Source organism: Lontra canadensis, unplaced genomic scaffold (genome assembly GCF_010015895.1).
Source record: "Lontra canadensis isolate GAN:19392208 unplaced genomic scaffold, GSC_riverotter_1.0 scaffold98, whole genome shotgun sequence".
NCBI lineage: Eukaryota > Metazoa > Chordata > Mammalia > Carnivora > Mustelidae > Lontra > Lontra canadensis.
In genome coordinates, this window is record NW_022631092.1 from 2805654 (window position 1) to 2828533 (window position 22880).

General features: G+C 40.1%; 1 protein-coding gene and 1 non-coding gene across 10 annotated transcripts in view; both read right to left on the minus strand.

Moving 5' to 3' along the window:
• UNC79 (unc-79 homolog, NALCN channel complex subunit) overlaps positions 1-22880 on the minus strand; it is a 238462-nt gene that overhangs the window by 127688 nt on the left and 87894 nt on the right. For all 9 annotated transcript variants that reach the window (XM_032837360.1, XM_032837355.1, XM_032837353.1 and 6 more), the window contains 7 exons: positions 20214-20278; positions 15407-15495; positions 14735-14775; positions 12091-12119; positions 6781-7010; positions 4359-4530; positions 2785-3015 (listed from right to left, as the gene is read on the minus strand). In XM_032837360.1, coding sequence (XP_032693251.1) covers positions 2785-3015; positions 4359-4530; positions 6781-7010; positions 12091-12119; positions 14735-14775; positions 15407-15495; positions 20214-20278 — 857 coding nt within the window. The remainder of the gene's footprint in view (positions 1-2784; positions 3016-4358; positions 4531-6780; positions 7011-12090; positions 12120-14734; positions 14776-15406; positions 15496-20213; positions 20279-22880) is intronic.
• LOC116855112 lies at positions 16689-16795 on the minus strand. The gene has a single exon (XR_004380285.1). It is a non-coding gene; the product is annotated as a U6 spliceosomal RNA (small nuclear RNA).

Here is a 22880-nt window from a genome sequence, read left to right on the forward strand (position 1 = left end):
AAATGCTTACAAAGCCCTCTTGGAAGAACCAGCCTGGTACCTGGCTTATGGGAATCCCTGCCTTTAAGCAAACAAGACATGTCACTCCCTGGCCAGCCCAGGAAGCTTAGAATATTTTGGTGAACTCAAAAAGAGAGAAATTTACCCAAATCTATAGGCACTACAAATGAAGTATGATGACAAGTTACTGACTTGGCATCCTGACCCCTAGAGGTTTATAAAAGCCCCATGTGAGATTCTCCATAAAAACTCCAGCAAAGTGAACATCGAAAAGTTCTATTTGGTCAATTACCATTCTCGCTGCATTTACAGAAATAATTAGGCCAAATTTAATAAGACTAGACTTACTCTGTGAAAAAGTAATCTTACTTTGGTTATCTTTGATCAAAATGAGGGTGATTGGAAAGAAAGATTTTATGTTTCGGTGGAAAACTATAACCCACCCTTGTGAGTTATCAGATTCTAGTCCTATTCATTGTCTTTGAGCTATTTTTCACCTCTTCATAAACTGAATCCTGCTGTCTTGCACACTTTTTAAATTTTTATTTAAATTCAATTTAATTAACATATACTGTGTTATTAGTTTCAGAGGTAGAATTTAGTGATTCGTCAGTTGCACAGAGCACCTTGTGCTCATTCCATCGCGTGCCCTCCTTAATGCCTGTCACTGAGGTACCCCATCTCCAAGCCCCTTCCCCTCCAGCAACCCTCAGTTTGTTTCCTATGATTAAGAGTTTCTTATGGCATCTTATTTTATTTTTCCTTCCTTTTTCCCTATGTTCATGTTTTGTTTCTTAAATTCCACATATGAGTGAAATCATATGGTATTTGTCTTGCACATTTTTTTAGTAACTAATGTTTCCAATTTTTCTCCCACCCTGCTGACTTGGTATCACTGAAAACTAAAACCTGACCCCCCAAATCCTTACTGAGATTTAGGCTGTCTTGCTCCAAACCCCCACCAGCTAGAGCAAGATGACTTGCTAAGAGCTTCAAAGGGCTTACTGGGGCAACAGCCTCGGCCAGTCAGGAAGCTCACCGAACACCCGCATCAGCCGTGCTCTGCTCCAGGGGCACTGATGTCCTCCATCATCTAAAGGTGTGTTAAGCCCAACATCTACAGATCTTGACTGGCTGCCCTGTGGCCTCAGAGACTATGTTTATAGTCTACTCTCACCATTAACCTCAGTTTTGTTTGCCCATCTGCTCCTTGTCCTAATCTATGCCCTCACCTCCTTTACAGATCTCTCCCTTCCAAGTTCCTAACCCAAATCCACAGCAACCAACCGTGCTTCTTTTTTGAAACTTCAGGAGAAGTTTCAGATGGGAGAAATGGTGGGAACACTCTGACCCTCAGACTTGGTATAAAGATCATTTTAATGAGAACACTGGAGCGGAAGAAGATGCAGAGAGAAACCTTACCCCAACTTCCCTTGTCTGACTGAAGCAGAGCTTCTGGAAAATACCACTTCCATTAAAGGGAGTTGCCTGTGAATTCCACTCCTGTGGAGACAGACTGCCCAGTGCCGCTCACATCAAAAAGCCCAAGAGAACCTTTTGTATCTTCTCATTCCAGCCCTTACACCACCCCACCCAACACACACACCTTTTATTTCTGGCTACTGAGGGATTACCCATCACCGAGTATTCAGTGATGGACTGAGTACTGAGCGTAAGTGTAAATAAACTTTGTCTTTTCTCTCCTGACTTGGTCTGTGGCTGATTAATACGCAGGTCCTCAGCCACTGGACCCACGTTGGAAGGGGAAAAATTTTCCTCCCAAATCTTCTTATCTTTCAAGTTCAGAGCAGACCAATCCTTTACTATTCCAAAAGAAACAACAGAAAACGTATCAACACAGTCGAAGAATGCCATGAAACGGAATTTCCAGTATGCAAAAATTCAATTTTATATGTGAGTCAGTAGGTGGCAGCAAAGAAGAAAGAAGCGTATCTTGATAAACAGAACTGTTCCGTGTCCCAGAAATCTAATAAAAGCCACTCCTTTAGAGGGTCTGTGCTCTATTTTATCCTGAAATGTCTTATTCAGACTGAAAAACTCTTCAATATCTCACTGAAAGCAACCCCAAAAATCACAAATAAAATTCAGAAAATACCTTGAAAAAATTTCATATATTCCTGCCAAAAACTGGTTGTGGACATCCACCTTGCTAGGTTGGATACAAATTATATTGGTTTCAAAAAATATGGGGTCTTAGTAGCCAAAAATCTGGAGCCTATAATCCACGGAGGCAGAAGCAAAGGGATGAGCTCAGAGAAACTCGTCCTCAGAGTCAGAGGAAAAAGGAGCATTTTGGCACTTCGTAGTAAGCCTTTTTTGGCATTCCAAATGGGAGGGCGGGGATTTCTACCATTGATCTCTAGAAATAGATGTGAAACCACAGAAGTTGCTCCTAGCCAAATGTTAGCCTTTCCACAAACAGTAGACCAGAAAAGGACCGAGCTCTAGCAATCTCAGGGAGAAACTTTTCTTTTTCCCCATTACTTAATTAAAATACATGTTCAGCAATGTCAGAAAGAATCCTCCCTTAAATTCTTAAAGATACTTCACACATTCATCTTGCCATTCTTCCCCATCCCAAACCAACATCAGAGCAGCCCATCGCCTAAAATGTAGTCGCTCAACCAACCTAGTTCAGCTGTATTAACTAAAATAAGGAGAGACGCTCCCTCTTCTACAGACACTGATAACATGCTAATGACTAAGGGCAGAGATTCTCCCAATGCCTCTCCAACAAGGTCCGAGTTGTGGGCCTCCACTTACCCTGGCGAATTCCATTGGTTTGGGAAGAAGGCACATGACCATGACATCAAAGCGAACATCACATACTGTCTTCAACCACTTGGTGACAAACTGAGGCTTCAGTTTTTCCACCAAACTCCCAACTTCATCATCCATCATATAGGCTGTGGAGTGAAACCACTGAAACACCATGGCCACCAGCCTGGCCAAGCTTTCCGTAGGTGTGTTCTCACTGGGTGTACAGAGGCTCACCTGCAAATGGGCAGATTAGACTCTGCTTCAGCCTCTATCCATCTCTACATAATTATTACACATTCGTTTAAAAGCCAAAAAAAAAAAAATTTTCAGTAATCCATTTGAAATAAGCAGTTTTATAAATGACGGAGAATTGGTTAATGTAGAAACTGTGTTCCTTGCCGAAAAGATGGATTGCAACAGTAATTTCCCCTGGAGACTGCACCTTTCAATAAGGCTTTTTCCCTATAAGAAATCTATTTTGTAATCTACACTAGATAAATGCTTTTTAAAAAGTTAAGTTTGCAAAGTGAAATTTCATAAATACCTTCAGTGAAAAAATAATCTACCTACATTTCCATTCTGAAAGTATCATATTCCGCTAAGGACTTTCTATCTGTAATAATTCTGAAAGCTTAGAGCCCCCTAATTGACCACATTATAAATAGGCTTTTAAAAACAGCTCATCATTTATTCACTATTCATTCTGTAATAATCTTTTATTAAGCACTCTAGTAGGGGTCAGGAATATACAGAATAAAGAAAATGCTACCCTTGCCTTCCAAGAGTTCACAATAGCAATCATTGTATCATTAGATAATAAGTTCTAGGAGCAAAACATGTGAAATTAACAATTAAATACCAATTTGGTAAGACAAAACAAAACATGACTTTTTCAGATAACCATGTGAAAGCATAAAAGAGATGTATTCCAATGGAGACTTAATCTGTCTCCAATGGGCAAAAACAAAAGCCTGCTTCTCTACATAACTGGCAAGTTCAGCTTGTGCAGAATTTGGAAACAGAATGTTTGATCTTTACTGAATGAATGTTGCCAGTGAATCAGTCAAAAACAGTCAACTTCCTTGTGTTAATATGGCTCTACTTTTTCTGGCTAGATGCAGACTTGCCATAATTATACAAAAAGTACCACAGAGACTGAACTTTCAGGAAAAATGTCATGTATATAAATGGGATGTGAATGATCTGTAAATTATATTGACTCCAAGGTTTCACAACATACCCTAGCAATTTTCCCATTCGTTACCTGTCAAAGGTGCATTTCAAACAGCCCAGGGTCTGGCCAATAGGCTTGATACTGGCTATTCATTAGAATCAACTGGGGAGCTTTTTAAAAAGTTCCCAAGATTCTGGGGTGGGATCTGGGTATTCTTTAAAAGCCTTCCTGGGGAAATCTACTAGGCAGCCCCGGGTTGACAGTCACTATCCTGGAACGCAGAGTAGCACTGCTACGATTAATTTTTCACTAATTACTATTTGCCTCTTTAAAAAGAAGGAAATGTTCCTCATCGGTGCAATGCGGTCGTGAGAAATAAGAAAGCGGGGAATTATTTTCTTACCAAAAACCATATTCCAAATTGACTGAGTAGGCGCTGGTCGTGTTTGTCATCGTCCTTGTTGTCAAAGTCAGTGTTGTCCAGGGAGTGGCGGGAAGACGAAAGGCCCAGCTGCCTCCGGCGGTTCAGCTCACACTCCCGCTGCTCTGCGTGAAACTCGGCCTCTTTCAACAAGCTGCCAAAGACGAGCAGCGTCCGGTCAGGCCGCCGAAACGCACACCGCAGGCGGTGACCCATTCAGAGGTCCTGCTTCATGAGTACTCCCTCAAGCCTGCCTCATCGCTCTCCTTTCAACTGGCAGGAGTTACGCCCCCAGGCCTAACTTCCGGCCCTTCCTTGTACTCCATCCCCATCTCAAAAATGAACAGACTGGGGCAAAGAGGCTGCTTCCTCCTGTCAGTTAGAATCAAGCAGGACTGATGCGCTCTGGCTTCCAGGCCACCGCCCACCCCACTAGACATCAGTACTTCCCCTGTGTCTAATCTGAAGTTCGGTGGACATAGATGCATGGTCCAAGGAGGGACTGAGGAGTCTATACCCAAATCGAAAAATATTCAATACCTAATATTCAAAGATTTGAAAATGAGCAACAAATCTGCTAAACAAGTCATAATTTTAAAAAATGAAACCCAGGGTGGCCTGCATGGCTCAGTGGGTTAAAGCCTCTGCCTTTGGCTCGGGTCATGATCCCAGGGTCCTGGGATGGAGTCCCAAACCGGGCTTTCTGCTCAGCAGGGAGCCTGCTTCCCCCTCTCTCTCTGCCTGCCTCTCTGCCTACTTGTGATCTGTCTCTCTGTCAAATAAATAAATAAAATCTTTAAAAAATAAAACCTAGTGGGGACACCTGGGTGGCTCAATAGGTGAAGCATCTGACTTCCACTCAGGTGGTGATCTCAGGGGTCCTGGGATAGAGCTCTGTGTTAGGTTCCCCACTCAGCAAGGAATCTGCTTGTCCCTCTGCCCCTCCCCTGCTTGTATACACACTCCCAAATAAATCAATAAAATCTTTTTTAAAAAAGAAAAATTTTAAAAACCCAGTGTTGGCAAGGATGTAGCAAAAACTAGCCATTTCATACAGTGCTGTTGGTATTATAAATTCATATACACACTCTGAAAATCAGTTTGAGAATGTATCAGTAGCCATGAAATTATTCATACCCTTTGACCCAGCCAACCATATCTGTCATCTACCCTAAGAAAATTAAAAATACAGAAACAGCACTGTTCACAAAAATATTTATCAAGAGCAATTTGTAATAATAAAGAATGGAAGCAAGCTAGAAATCTAAGGGTGGGGGAAAATAATCTAGATGAAAATTTTGTTGCCACTAAAAATGGTAAACATGGAAACTGTATGATGACATGCAAAAGAGCTCATGGTATAACGTTACACACCAAAAAGAATTGCAGATACACTGTGATTACAGTCACATAAATAAGGAGTGTATTTTAATACAACCAGAAGAACATGTGCAAAACTGACCATGATGATAGCAGTATGGGTGACTATTTTTTTTTTCGCTTTCTAAACTTTCTGTAATGTTCCATGTGACAAACATTTATTGCATCTCTACACCTGTCAGCCACTGGAGTAAGAGACACAGAAGAGTCCCTACTCCTACAACTGACATTCTAATATTATTTCTTTAATTTTTTTTTAAGATTTTATTTATTTATTTGACAGGCAGAGATCACAAGCAGGCAGAGCAGCAGGCAGAGAGAGAGGGGGAAGCAGGCTCCCTGCTGAGCAGAGAGCCCAACGGGGGACTCGATCCCAGCACCATGGGATCATGACCCAAGCCGAAGGCAGTGGCTTTAACCCACTGAGCCACCCAGGCGCCCCATTTCTTTAATTTTTTTTTTTTAATCTTGCCTCGATGAATGTTATACAAAAAGAGAACGAGTCTGGAAATTATCATTTCCAAAGCTCCTTTTACTGTCACGTGATAGGACGGAAAGCCCGAAGCCTGCAGAACCGGACCCTGCAGTCTTGGCAGAGCCTGCGGGTTTACCCCGGTACCAAATTACCTCGAGTTCTCCCGCACTTCACTGTGCACGCTGGGGGGTACCCCTCTTCCCACCCCTCGCTCTTCATTTCCCCCGAGACCCTCAGCTCTCTCCCACAGGACTTCCCACAGTGGATGGCAACTGCGTGCTTCGGTTGTTATAGTCCCTCCAAGAGTAACCTGAAGGCACAGACACCATCGTATTCTCTCCTGTCTCTCAAGCGCCTAACACATGCCTGGTACCATCGATAAAATAAATATGGGATGAATGCATGAAAATATCGTCACTGCATGATGGCAGGTGAGAGGCTGGGCTGGGAGCCCCTGAAGATGAATTAACTTTACACATCTCGGGGCGCGCAGGGTGGCTCAAAGCCAAGGTGGTGTTTGGGGCGGGCCCGAAACCCGCTGCCGGTTACCTGATCACCGCCTCCACCGCGCAGACCAGCTCCTCTGCGCCGCATTCCCGAGTGTTGATGGGCGGAGGGGAGGTCTGATACAGATGCGTCTCCGAGGCAGCCCCCACCTCATTGCTGTGATGATTCGAGTGGCATCTTTTGCAGTACCGAACAGGCCGGTTTCCGTGACGGCCACAGCACCCCGCTGAAAAGCAGGTGACCACCGCTCTTCTTACATGAGAACTGCAGTTCTAGAGGGGGGAAAAAAAAAATCAATCAATCAATCAATTAGCCAACACTGATCAATGAGGTAAAGATGGCAAATGGAAAGCTAAGGGGGCACCGGAAGTGGCCGCACATTTCTAAACTTTCTACAAGACAGGTTGTCTTTAACTATCCCAGGCATAGTTAAAAATAAAGGTAAGAAGTGGATTCTACAAGCCGAGTGGCAGGAACATCCTAAATGTGAGTGGAACTGTGTTGGGAAGCCCTCTGTAAAGTTAACTCAGTCATGGGGTGGGGGTGGGGTTCTTTCTGGATTATTTCAAGTTAGTGTTTCAAGAGTTTTCAGCAGAAATAGGGAGGAAAAGCCCCTGAAACTGTGACCCAGAGAGAGTGCATCATAGCACATCAGAACAGGAAATGAATAGTTTTAACCCCTAGATTAAACCTTCAACATTATTTTATCCACCCCTGGCAGAGCAGATTTCCACCACAGCTCCTTGGTCCTTGCTATGTGACAGGTAGGGAGCCTGGGTTGCATGAGCTGATGGCCCCAAGCGGGCCGCCCACTCCCACCAGCGCTCTTTCCCTCAAGACCTAAAGAATATGACAAACAGCTCGACTGACACCACGGGAACATAGCAAAACACAGAGAGAACCATTCACAGAATCAGAGGCTGACATCAGCTACAGGCAAGGAATCCGCAGAGGAAAGGATGCCAATGAGAAAAGTAGGGGTGCAGAGAGAATCCGGAGTCCAGAAGGGCTACTCAGAGCTGCCCTGACAAAAGGCAGAGCAGAGAGGCACCATCATGAAGCCATCTGAGGAGCTGTCAGGGAAAATTCCTGACCTCCACAGAAATGTGTGTCCTGAGCTTGTCAGAGATGCCACACCACATACTCAACGTCTTGTGTCCCGAGAGCTTTTCAGTCTTTCAGTGGAGCTTATAAATATGTGAACAGCTCTAGGGGATGTCATACCCTAGGCCATTATGAACGCAGAGCTTGGTGAAGATTTGAGAGCCTCCCCCTCCCATGACAGATCTTTTGAGGAGACAGAAGAAGGAAGGAGGCACAAAGCCTACATCAACCACTGACACCTATTGAACTGGCTATCGGAATGACCATTTCAAAGGAAGGTTTCTTCCACTTCGATTTTAGCATGAGGCCCTGGGTCCTAGTGCTGAGAAATCGCACCTTCTGAATAGGACACAGGCCAATGAATCATAAAAGCAAGTTTAAATTTTCTGTAATTTTTTTTCCTTATTAATAAAGTTTTTTTTAATTATTTGTTAAAGTACAGTATGTTTCTTCTGCAACTGAGGCCCAAGTCTTGTGAGCATCAGGTCAGTCCTGACTTCACGATGTGGTGTATTTTCCCTGCTGTGTCCTTTCTTTCTTTTTCATACACTAACTTTTATTCTGGAAGCACATGAATCCTTATTGGTTTGGGGCTTCTGCTCCCCACCAATCCAATACCACACACCTAGCCGTGTGGTATATGGCAGAGTATATTCTTAGTGTTTAATTTCTTCCTCTAGGTTATACTTCCTTGTTCCTCTAGGATTCCCACTATTCCATAAACAATAGGATGAGGATATGGGTTTAGTGGGAAATTATTCACTATAATAAAGTCCTGAAGTTTAAGGCCTGCAGTTTACCCTCATATTTTCTGGTTGCAAATTATTTACATTCTTCCCACATGCAAATTCTTGGCTGGAGGTTCAAGGTCTTGTCATCTAAATCAAGTCCAGCTGTGGATGAGGCTCTTTGGATTGGCTTCCTTGGGTATGTGCCCATTTGTCTGGAATCTAAATGGGCTGCTTCAACCAATAAAGTATGGTAGAAGTGATGTCTATATGACTTCTGAGGTCAGATTTCCAAAAGACATACAGCTTTCACTGGCCATCTTGAAATGTTCTCTTCTCAGACGGTTCCTCACTGGGATACTCAGAACTCTACCATGGCCAAGCCATGTAAAGAGGCAATGTGTACCTAACTAAGTCTCTTGTCAACAGTGCTGGCTAAGCCCAGCCTTCAAGTCATCCCATCCCAGAGCCCAGACACATGATCTGGAAGCTTCTAGATAATTCCAGCCCCCAATTATTCAAGTCTTCCCAGGTGAGGCCTCAAACATCATCAGCTAGAGACAGGCTATGGACTGTGCCCTGTCCAAATCCCTGGCCAACAGAATCTATGAGCATCATTAAATGGTGGTTGTTTAATACTGCCAGCTTTTGAGTGATTTCTTACACAGTTATCTGGATACGTTGCATATATTAACATCTGGAACATCGATCAAGAGTCGACCTGCTTTATCACCATGTGCCCTCAATTCTAAGTAATATCAGCAATAAAATAAAATAAAATAAAACTTTACCCCAAAATAGCATTTGGTTGGTTCCAGTTCCAAACAATTGTTGTGGTTCCCACTAAGTTTTAGTAATGTATTTCCAAGCCACCATCAGTCTTCAACCCATGTAGACTCTACTATATGCATTCCTTTCAAAAGCCAACTAAAGAGACTTCCCTTAGATTCAGTCCGCTGAGCATGGTTTTCCCCAGGCACTCTGTTTCACTACTTTGAATTTTAAACATGAAAAAAAAAAAAAACCACCTCCAACCTGGCTCATAGAATGACAGAATTGAAATAAATCAAAGTCTGTCTCTTTACCTTTACAATCTTGCTGCTTATTTCAAACCCCCTGTGCAAATGCAGGACTATGTCCTTCAAAAGAGGCCAATACAAACTGTACCCAAAGCAAGCTCAAACAATTCTGAACCGTTATGAATTTAATGAATGTTCTCCAAATATAAAATACAACATGTATTAAAGGATAATAAAAATGTGCTAATTTGAAGCTTATTACTAAAAATAATTTTGCTGTAAAAAGGAGGGCAGTGTTAAGGAAAAAAAAAAAAAAAGGATCCACTCTGGTGTCAAATATGTTAGGTATAACAGCAGACCTGTTCATTTGGAATATAAAACTGTTTCTCATCCCTGTCTCTCTGGCTTATAAAAAGATTCTCAAAGTAGGAAATAGCCTCAGGATAAAAATCAAATCAAAAGTACGCTGACTAGCTGCACGGTCCTTTGTTAAAACTTCAGAAGGATATAAGGCGATGCCTAGTTGAGCCTTTCAGATAGAAAAGGGCTTCTAATAATTTTAGGGCAGACCAAAATGCCCAAAGTATATAAAGGACTGTCCCCAAGAGAATTACAGATGTAGTTTGGGGGCACTGAACTCCAATGAGATTTACTGAAAACCAAGAGTTTTACAGTAAGTCTTCCTAGCAAAAGGGTCACCAACTTAGACTAAAGGGAACAGACATCATTCAACATGAAAGGAAGTCTGTGGATACATGCAGGGGACAAGCTAAGAGAGTCCCCTAGCTGCAACATGCACCATTCTTCTTGGAAAAGAAAGATGTCTCAGAGAATAGAGCAAACAATTCAGGAAAACAACAATGAGGAAACTACTCCCAGGAAGTAGAACCAGATCCTCGTTAAGGTACATCCTCCAGCCTTGGAGAACCAATGGAAGAACCACTGACATATTCATGGCTGGAAGAGCTATCACCAGCAGATATCGATGTGCTTCCCATTATTCCTCTGAACGGAGGCCCACAGCTGTCATCCTCTCCCTATCTCACCACTGTGTGTAGGGTGGGGGACGGGGGTGGGGGTGGGGATAACTTGCCTTTTTAGTTCACACGTCTCTGGAGCAAGAGAATTTTCACCCAAGGAGTTTCATCAGGGACCAGACCATATGCAGATCACAAGATGATGGACTGAAGCCATAAATGGATTTAAGACTTTTGGAGGTCTGAGGTGGTGGAAGAATTGTACATGTGGAAGCAATGCAAGTAATTATGTCCAGAGGGTGGATTGTGGTAGCATAAATGTGACCACAGAATTCTCATCACTCCTTCTATAAAGGGGAGAAGTCTATTTTCCTCTCCTTAAATCTAGGCTGGCCTGGGGACTTGCTTTGGCCGGTGGAAGGCAGCAGAAGTAATGCTACATGACTCTGAAATTTGTCTCAAAAGGCCTTTGCAATTCAGTAAATCTCATTCACTTCGAACACTGCCGCCTAGCAAACAAATCCAGCCTCGTTCCCTGCAGGATGAGACACATAATGGCAAGAGGGAGAGCCAGACACCCCTGTCATCCCAGCCATTCCAGCTGCTCCAGCTGTGGCCCCAGATATGGGAATGAAGTCATCGGGGACCAGTCAATCCCTAGACTACCAAGCAGCTGACTGCAGGCTCACTGTGAGCCTAGAGGAGTTTATCAAAAGCACAGCCTAGTTGAGCACAGGCCAAATTGTCAATTCACAGAATTAGCAACAAATACCTATTGTTACTAAGCCACAACATGTTAGGATTAGTATGTGCAACAGCCCTGAAATAGCCCTTTAAAGGTCCCCACTCATGACCAAGTCCTAAAATGTTTAAATGACTTGTATATAGTCTCATAGGTAGGTAGGGACAGAGTCGGCCAGAAACCAAGTGTTTCAACCAACTAATCCAAAGTCCTCTGTACAACACTACACTACCTTGCCTTATACGTTCAATGAGAAAAAGAAAGAGGATGGAAATGGCTTAGGGAAACTTTCATGAAAAGTGGCTAAAAAAAATTTGAAAGTGGAATCTTTAACTAGAGATGCCATTCAGCTTACATACAAATAAATATTTTCTATCTATTGTCAGCCTGGGTATGTTCGACACACATGTATCGGACTATCGGCACGCCACTTCAAAACAAGAAAGATTTTGAGCATACACGATATATCCTTTACCAAACTTATGTTGCATGTTCTACATGGTCATTCAAAGCTTTTTGTGATTAGAGTTACACGTATGCTTTCGTTTCAGATTACTCCTCAAAAACACTGTGCAGAAGATGGGTGAGCAAAAGCAGAAATGAAAACAGAGAGCATTCAGACATAGCAATCTTGCATGCTACATCATTTCTTTTCCCCCTTCGCGAATACAGTGACATGTACGTACTGGGAAACCAGGGGGTAGAAATGAGGCAGATGTCAATGAATGAATTTACATACACACAGCAAATCATGCCCCACCACACGGATGGTTTGCTCTTACCTTCTTCTGACATATAGCAGATATTTCAGCTGTAAGGGGAAGGTACACAACATATCAACAAAGAAAGACAGCCCATTTTAAATAAGGGCAGCCACACAGGGGAGTAAAAACAAGCTTAGTGACACAACCTCTAGACTTGGCCCAAATAGCTTCTCTCCTGTCTTATTAATGGTCATCTACCCGTGTTTGATGAGGTCAGGAACACCTGTGTGCTCAAATACTTCCCCTACTTTTACAAGTAGTTCAACCTCCTTGGACGTGACTCGGAATTCAGACCATGTCAAAACCAAAGCAACGTAACATTCATCTCATCTCCTTGTTTGACAGAACAAAATTGAGAATTGCATGACATCCTTTTTTTTTTAAGATTTTATTGGTTTTATTTATTTGCCAGAGAGAGAGAGAGAAGGAAAGCTGCAGGCGGAAGGAGAAGCAGGCTGCCCACTGAGCAAGGAGCCTGATGAGGGACTCAATCCCAGCACCCTGGGATCATGACCTGAGCCGAAGGCAGATGCTTAACCAACTGAGCCTCCCAGGCACCCCTTGGCACGGCTTCTTCAGGATCACACAGGCTATCAATGATAAAGGCAGATTTCGAGACAACGCCTCTGGATTCCCGGTTTATTGCTCTTCCGTTATACCATGACATTGACTTGATGTGATATATTTAGAGCTTCACCATGGAGATGATTTGCTATTTCAAAACTGTAGAAAAAACTCACTAACTTGGATTACTCAGACTTGAACTATTGATTTATATCAGTCCTTAACTAGTGTAAAATCAGCTGCATGTCATTTTAGAGCAAGCAATTTTCAAACCCAACTGGCCAGTTGGAGTTAGGCTGTCAAACCACGGTCTACTCCGGGATTGACTTTAACAAACGGATACAAACTCTTTGTAGTGGGTATACCAAGTATTTCCATGAAAACTAATGCTCGAGAATACTTGAAAATAATTTTTCCAAATATATGTTAACATTCCCCTGAAATAGTAAGTGTTCAAAAAATGAACTCACGCATTACTTACAGTATAGTCTATGTTACTATTTATTAAAAAGATCAAAGGTAAATGTCCCCCAGACTGTCGGGAAATTATGAATTGGTGGGTGCCAAATCATAGAAACTTACAACTCAGTTTTTAAAATTGGTTTTGTATAATTAATGGTCATTTAACAGTTTGAGATCTTAGAGTTTATCTTAACCTAAGATCAGTGTCACATCTCTAGATAAATAATTGTTAAGTTATTATAAGTTTGCTTCCAGAGATGAATATCATCTGGAAAAGGTGACCAGAATTCACCAACATTTCTGATTTAAAAATGTAGTTTAGAACCTGACTAGGGGCTTTACCTCAGAACACTGTAAGTTCATTAACAGGGTGGTCTAATTTAAGGGGGGAAAATTGACTTTTACCCATACAAGCCCAGATCTTTTTACAGATATTCTTATGAAATTTTTCAGAATGTGTCTTTGAAGGATCTAGAGGTGACATTACTGATTCATTTTATAGATGTAAAGCACTCACTAAGGTAATTTATTTCTTAAGGGTGACATGACCTAATATTAAAAGTTAGACCATAGGGGGTACCTCGGAAGCTCAGCTGGTTAAGCATCTGCCTTCAGCTCAGGTCATGATCTCAGAGTCCTGGGATCCAGCCCTGCATCAGGCTCCCTGCTCTGTGGGGAGTCTGTTTCTCCTCCTCCCTCTGCCCCTCTTCCCTGCTCATGTGCTCTCTCTCTCTCTCTCTCTCTCTCTCTCAAATAAATAAATAAATGAAATCCTTTTTTAAAAAATGAGGACTACCAAGAAATAGTGTAATTATCATCAAGAAAATCACTTTACTTTTTTTTGAATGTTCACAGAATTTAGTTAACATAAGGTTTTTACATTTCTTTTTAAATATGGCCTTTCAGAGAAAGTCTTTTATTATCTACCTCTGAAGTCCTCCTGTGTGCCTGATGTGTGCTCAGTATATCCCCAGCTTCTCTCACCTTCCATCTTTCCTCTGCTGTCATTAATACTTCCCCTGGTCACTTCAGCCTCCAATTAAGCAGCTGGAATACCTGCTTCCAGACGTGTAAAGGAATGCTCTATCTGGGACCTGCCGACTTATCAGACATGGCCTTCAGAACTTTAACAAACTACGAGCACTACCCCATCCCATCTTTCATTGAGGTGAGTCACATATACTTTATCCCCACTTTACTGGGGAGACTGAGTCTCTGAACAATTAAATGATTTTCCCTAAAAACGCAGAACTATTACTAGTGGTAGGAGAAAGACTTATTCAGTGTTCTTCCCACTTATGTTCCCTATTCTCTTTCTGACCTGGCACAGCAAACACCATTGGCAATGCCTGTTATATACACAGAAAATCTCCCAAGACATAATTCAGCAAGGCTTCTGTCATATGGAATCCTAACTCCAACATCTACTCTTAATTTTGGTTGAGATGATACCTCTTCTTTCCAAATGTGTGGGTATAAGCAAGACACTGATATAATGCTTCATTACAATGACAATTCATAGAATATAATACTTTGGTTACTGTCTTTATAAAATAATACAGTACAAAAGGAAAGAAACCAACCATGCCATTAGTCATGATTACTTATTATTCATCCTTTCTGAAGTAAACCATACCTTGTGGCAGAAGAACATCAATCAACCATTCACTGTGGTCCCTATAAAGAAAAACAAAATTCATTTTTTGAGCTTCTTTGCAATGTTACCCATCCACGTGAATGTTTATAAGCTGTACACTATTGCTAGAAGGTTTTCAATAGAAAGGAAATGTAATTAAGAGCACTATCATAATAAACTTTTTGAATGTCTAATGCATTTTAGCTAAATTATAAATTATAGGCATTTCATCATATTCGGTTATCTTTAAATGATACTTTCCAGATGCTAATTAAGCGAACCAAAGTACAGCATGACTTGTGCAATGCTCAGTGTGGTTCTGTGAAACTAACAAGCAGAGAGAATCCATTTGAATTATACCTCATATTTGAAAGCCATGGTCTTCTTTTATTTTTCTCTGTGGCCTTTTTTAACAGGGTCGCTTGAAATTTGGAGCTGTTTTATTCCATGGAATTGCTTTTTCTTATCCCATGGAGAGAAATATTGCAACTTTTCAAAGCTGAAATCTCTCTAATTAAAGTTTGCTGTTTGTCAGATATCTGACAAAGCAACCTTTCAAAAACAAAAAGGCTAGTGGGAAATGCGAGTGATGGGACCAATTTAAGTCCGACTGATTGTTCTTATCTTCTTTTGTTGCCCTATTTCCTTTTCTTGGAGGACCCATATACCTACCCTGCAATCCTCTGGCTGCATTCTTCACAGAGATACAATGGGGGTGGTTTATCCCCCAGAGCTACGGACAGGGAAGGGTCTATACACATCTGAAACACATGAAAAAGCAGAATGAACTCTCTTATCATGTTTATCACATCCCCCATATCATGAGCACAAATGTTTTGATTGTGACAGATTTTCAAAAGCAATGTGGAATAAATATTTTTAGTAAAACCCACTTAACCTATAGCACAGCTGTTTTTCCTGCCCTGGCTGATGAGTCCACACTGGACATTTAAATGTGCCTACTCTGGTTTTTCATTTCTCCTGTTATCTGCAATTGAGTAACATGATAGTGTCAACAAATCTACCCTCATTCCACAAAGAGAAAAAATCTTGTTCAATGGTGGTTCGAATTGCCTCTATATACCTCGTACATTCATTCCTGCTTGAAAGTGGTAGTAAACACAGCAATCTCTCTTTAGGAAGAGGAAAATATTTTAAAATTTTAAAAATCATAACTGTAACCAAAATTCTGGCAGTAGAAGATTTTGCTTCTTAAAAGAAACCTCAATTCAAAAAATGCCATGTGAAATCTAACACTCAGCAATTCACTTTTTTTATTCTGGAATCTAAATTCTTTTTTTTTTTTTTTAAGATTTTATTTATTTATTTGACAGACAGAGATCACAAGTAGTCAGAGAGGCAGGCAGAGAGAGATGAGAGACGAGGAAGCAGGCTCCCTGCTGAGCAGAGAGCCCAATGCAGGACTCAATCCCAGGACCCTGGGATCATGACCTGAGCCGAAGGCAGAGGCTCTAACCCACTGAGCCACCCAGGTGCCCCTGAAATCTAAATTCTAAATCAATCATCCAAGGTCACATTTTCAGGTATTTTTTTTTCCTTCCATACATGACCTGTGGTTCATTTAACACTGTATGCCCTGTTCACTTTTGAATTATTTATGGCTGAGTTTTCATGAGCTGAAGCACAGAGATGAAAAGTGTTCACTTTGCTGTTGGTCATTGGGATATTTCAAATATCTGGATGTTTAAAATCAAGGAAACACGACTAGCTGAATCTTGCATGTTGCATCAGGTTAAATTTCTATACACTAACAAAGTCATTCTGTTTTCTGTTCCTGTCCAGCAAGAAATAATCAATCCAATGCTCTAGCTGATTATGCACTTAATATGCCTAGGACACAGATTTTTCTGGAACTCCACTCTTCCTTTTCTTTAGTTGTTTTTACTGATTAGGGAGGAAAAACGAACCAACTTATAACTCAACCAGCCTATCATTTAAAGTTAAAACCCTGAAAAGTTTCACATGTCATCCTTCCACAGAGCCCTGTGGATCTTTTCTAGATCATTCCAATTTTAGTATATGTGCTGCTGAAGTGAGCACAATACTGAAGAGTTTCAATGATGGGGGAAACAAGAGCTGGAATTCCTAAATTTCAATCGTTATACCAACAAAACCTGTAAACTATATATTCCCTCATGCTAAAGACCTAGTATGAAAATTTTCCTTAGATAAATTTCATGCTTCCTTTGATGTGATGAATAACTACTTTTTGGTGTGTTAAATGAGGGACTAGCAAACTTTCTGTAAATGACCAGAGTGAATAGTTCAGGCTTTGTGGACATACGCTCTCTGACACAACTACTCAACTCTGCTGTTGTAGCATGAAAGCAGACATAGATACAGAAGCAAATGAGCACAGCTGTGTTCCAATAAAACTTTATTGACAAAACAGTCAGCAGGCCAGATTTGGCTGGGGGCCATAGTTAGCTGACTCCTGTGTTAGAGAATTATCTGGGCTCTAATGTATTTCATAAATTGATCTGCAAACAGAACCAAGTAAAACCAAAAGCAGAGTGTTATATAATGAAATCTAAGTTCCAGCATCTTTTCATTTTGAATTCTGTTGCAGCTCTTGGCTATTGCCTTAAAAAGTACATTTTTTGCAGTGTATTGCAACAAAAATAGATAATACTTTTCTATTTGGCAAATCATCACTGCCTAGTTCATAAATATGGAGATGGTAGACTTTTTGTGAGGATAAATCCATTTTCCCTGAATTTTTCCCAAGTGCCTGATGTAGACCTGTTCTTCCATTAGTTACTTCACTTTCATTTCTAATGAGTTATTGATACTCCTGTCAGGTAAAGATATTTTTTCATTTGACTCAAAGGGATAAACTCCTACGAGGTTGGAACTATAATCATTACAGATTAGCTAGGTGACCTCTAACATGGTAAATGAATTAGGTCACATGACCCATCACATTTGTGGACGGTAGGGTCAATTCCATTTACTCTAAACATGTCAGTTTATATCTATATTAATATGTTCATATCTGACCGTTACATTAAAAAATAGTTATTTTCCATTTATAAACACAATTATGCCCGATGTAGAGGCTTAGGAAAATGGAGAAAAGAAGAAAATTTAAATAACTCATTAACCCTCCATCTCAACGCAACCAGTAATAACATTCTGATGAGCAGGAATATGAGTATAAATATATATATATGTGATTTTAAATTGGCATCTTACTATAAAGGATGACTTCCTTTTCATTGAACATTATTCTGTAAGCATCTGGATATTGGGTACCCTTGACCCGTATGTCACATGGTCATACCTACCTGGGTTTGGGGAATGCTCGTATTGCAATGAAAAAACAATACAGAGCCAGATCTATTGTCCTGCAAAAACAGCCCCAGCACAGGAAGCATTAACAAGAATGTTACCTTTACAGGGAAGCAGAGTAAAAATACAAAAGAAAACTCTTTAGGAATGCTGGAGTTCAGAAAATAAAATTTGGAGCGGGTGCTGATAAAAATATTTAGGAACTAGATAGAGGTGGTGGTGGCACAGCATTATGAATGTGCTAAATGTCATTGAATCGTTCACTTTAAAATGGTTAAGTTGATGTGAATTTCACCTCACCTAAAAATGGAAGAGAAAGTGGGATGGTTTGGCATGTCCTGCAAGACTGGCTACAAGGAATAGCCAGTAAGCAAAGCAAAGGCCAGCCAGAGGGATGGACTAAAGCTGTTTACCGAGAAGAATGGGAGAAAATCTAATTTGTGATGTCTTTGGGGAGTGGGAAACCAAAAATCATTAGTAATTATGAAGTCAAAGGACTCCTGAGAATGTAATCTGACATAAGATCAAAGAAAAAAATAAGTGGAAAGACCAGACTTTCTGTTGGTGTCTGAGTGAACCAAAAGAGGGCATTGTAACATAAGCCGGAAGAGGAAAGGACAGGTAAAGAAACTAAAGTAAGAGAGCTGCATGATTCTCACCACTGGAAGAATTAAGCTAAAATCCAGGGATAACATATGAGCACAACACGCGTTTGTCTCAGAATGTCCTTGCACAGAAGAAAAGTACCTTGGAGTCCCAAACATCTGTGGAAGTTCAGAGGAGGTGTGATCACAGCAGAATGGGCGAGACTGAGCCTCTATTGCTGGATTTCCCTTGTTTGCTCTTTCTCGACATAAGTTCATTCAACTTGACTTTATCAAAAGCAGAGATGAAACATAATAATACAAGAAGGTCCTCTGCTAGTAAGATACGTCTGGATGACTATGTTATTATTGGCACTCCTCTGACTTTTCTGATATATGAAACACATTTTGGTCCATTTGTACTTCTTTTTTGGTTCCAGTTATATTTATATTTCTTATATCTCATGTTACCTCTTCCACTCTGTTTCTATAAAATTATACTATCATGTTTCTATTATTTGGTAATCTTCACAATCTTCCTGTTTATAGAAGAAGGGAGGCAAACTCTCAGGACACTAGGTTCTAATAGGTATCTGTGAACTCTAACGACTTGATGTTACTCCTACTCTTCTTATTATAAAAAATTAATCCTTGCAAATCCAGACACAGGTCTCTCCAGCCAAGTACTGAACCAACAGATATGCCATAAGTAATTTTGTTAAAAGGTGTGATTGTTTTTCTTAACATTCGACTTCAAAGATTCAGGGTTATAACAAGACAGGGAAATTTGTGGTGGTAGAACAAGAATAAGGTTTAGAGTGAAGGTACCTGGTTCTGGCTTAGGAAAGTGTCTTGCCTCTCTAAACCCCTGTTCCCTTGGGACACCTGAGTGGCTCAGTGGGTTAAAGCTTCTGCCTTTGGCTCAGGTCATGATCCCAGGGTCCTGAGATTGAGCCCTGTATCGGGCTCTCTGCCTGCCTCTCTGCCTACTTGTGATCTCTGTCTGCCAAATAAATAAAAATTTAAAAATCTAAAAAATAAAAATTTAAAATTTAAAAATTTAAAAAAAATAAACGCCTGTTCCCTTACCTCTAACATACTTTTTCCATGTGTTTGCTCCCCAACTACCCCTAAGTCGTATCTATGATCTGAGCCAAAATTTAACAATTTTATTCATTTTGGTCATATGACCCTTGAATTCGCAGTTATATACCAAACTCTCATAATCTGAAATGAGTGAAACAGGGGCAAAGTATATTTCCTTGAGTTTATTAAAAAAGAGAGAAGCCAAGTGGGACTATGTAAGAGTTCCACCAGGATTATTCTAATAATTACTCATTGCTACACACCACTTGACCAAGAAGTCATAGCCAAACCCTTCAGTCACCACTATTCATTGCTCTGTCTTCAACCAATCCACCAAAGCACAGTCAGATTGAACACAGAAGTGCTTGAGTTTACCACAGAGCGCAAGCCTCTCTGCTTTATGGAGAAGGATGCAGTCTATTCCATGTCATTCAGCTCCTGATAATCTGACCACTGACAATACAATATGGCACCATATTTATCTAATAAAACAGTACCTTCACAGCTGGCTTGTTAATTGCGTTGTGGCATTCAATGTGCTGGCAGTGGATGGGATTCCAAGCTGTAAAGCAAAGCATAGCTGATGAACTCTCCTCATTGAAGTTATTAGAGCCCTAATAAAAGCATAGCAGATATTACACTAGGTTTCTTCTTCCTAAGCAGAACCATCATCATAAGGCTTCCTAAGATAATCATTTTTAAATCTAAGACAAATTTAAAAATTGAGCAAAGATATCATAACTCCATTTATTTTTCCATAGAAGAGACAAGCTCATATAAGGTATAAGGTAGTATAACAGTGCCATTATATTACTTCCCAATGATATACTACTAAAAGTAAGTTCTCCAAGGTTTGTACATATCTATGGTTTCACTTCATTCTGCCAGCAGCCTGGTGGAATAGGTATAGCAGATTATAAATCTCATTTCCTGTATTAGTAAGTGGAAGTTACAAAGTTTAAGTAGCCCACTGGGGTCACAGAGTTAATAAATGACAACTTGAGACTAAAACCTCTATCTCTTGGTTCTTAACACTGATCTTTCCATTGTAGCACATATTAAGCTGAGCATCCTAGATTTCTAGCTCCAGGAAGTATTTCAAACTCATAATAACTGAAATGAATGGTAAGGCAACCTCGACTATCCCATGTTCCACCCCATTCTCACCAAATGTAGAGAATGGAAAATGAATTTCTTGCCCAAATGAAATATATATATATATATATCTCTTTCTCATACCACAGACTGTGACCCACATTAACCTCTGCTAATTTGCTAATACCCACTCCTTAACACAGTATCACACAGAATGAAGATAAGACCAAGTGATCTGGGATAGATCAGAATGAACGTCACAACAAGTAATTATCTTTATCTAGATTATTTGGTAGTTCAAAGCACTTAGCTAACAATACTCTATCATTTAAAAATGCAATAAAGGGGTGCCTGGGTGCCTCAGTCAGTTAAGTGGCTGCCTTTGGCTCAGGTCATGATCCCAGGGTCCTGGGATGAAGCCCCACATGGGGCTCCCTGCTCAATGGAGAGCCTGCTTCTCCTTCTCCCTCTGCCTGCCACTCTGCCTACTTGTGCTCTCTATCTTTCTGTCAAATAAATCTTTTTAAAAAAATAAATAAAAATTAAAATGCAATCAAATTACATGTTTGAAAGTAGGAAAATTTTCTAAATTGTCAAATTCTAATCTTACAGGAGTATGATTGGCTTAATATACTAGAATTGGCAGATGAGAGGATATTTTTACTTAGTTATATGTCCAATTATAATTCAAAAATATGTATTATTCTTCCAGACCATACAAAATTTTCTGCCAGGGGTGTTCCAACTTCAAATCTTTTAGCCAATGGTTAAACAAGATATGTGTCTGATTTGAAATTTAGGAAAATAAGGTCAACGGACCCACTGACTTGAAAAAATACACAATGGGTCAATTTATTTAAAATAAGACAAGAAATACAGAACAAAAACCACTACTCTAAAAAGCACAGTATCATATTGATTATAATTTTGGGGAGAACAAAAGAATAAATAAATCAGGAAAGAATGGATAAATGAAGAAATAATTTGAATACAGACATTCCATAACCATAAAATGTTTCTTACATATGTGGAAAAGTCAAGATGAATATAGATAGCAGCAACAAGTTTTCTTCTGTAATGAGAGAAACCTTGCAAAAAAGACTGCCTTTAATCAGTATATGAGTTGCAAATACATAGGACATGTGTCTTTTCCTCCAATCCCAAACTCATGACAGATGTCACTAATCCATAAGAGCATTCCTTCCTGCTGAGTCCAGAAGTGGCCTTAAAATCCTTCTCAACACAGAGGTCCACAGAGTTACCACTAGTAAAACAGAGTTGGCACACAAGATAAAATCTGCTAGCCATTACTGAATCCTTGTATTATGAGAATATTTGCAGATCACTTTATAAATATTAAGAAGCCTTGACGCTTATAGATAGGAGTAATAGTCAAGATATGTAACAACTGCTATGGCAAAGGTACAAGGAAATAAGAATGTACAACAGCCACAGCACTTGAACAGGGCTCTAAAGACTCCTGCCTTGCCAGAAATTAATGCTTTACATGTAGATGGTGGGGATATCCAGGAGGTCCTACTCCTCTAATATTTTATTTCATTTTTACAGAGTGTCACTGAGTTAAGAATAGACTGTAGGATACCTCACTTAGTTTACCAAAGTCACACTAAGTTTTAAACTTACCAGAATAGGGATTATTAGTTTTTCTTGGGCATCAAAAATCATTTGTCAAGATTTCAAATATATGATGCCTGAAACTCATGTTAAATCTGCTGAATCAAAATCCTTAAAGGTAGAGAACAGGTAATTTTTAATTGGGAAAACCACTACAATTGATTCTGATATAGGATCAATCTACATATCTTACTGTATGATAAATTCAGTCATGATAGATCTCCCTTCCTTTGACAATAAAAATAAAAAAATATATAATCTAAAAACATGGTAGATAAGAAATCTGCTTCTAACTACAACAAAGTAACTGGTATTGGTCTGGCCCTTCCATCATAAACAATTATAAAACACAAAAATATATACAAAACAACTGTTTTCAGAAATTGGACAATATGTAGTGCAGAACAATGATCCTTGAGAGAAGAGAAACAATA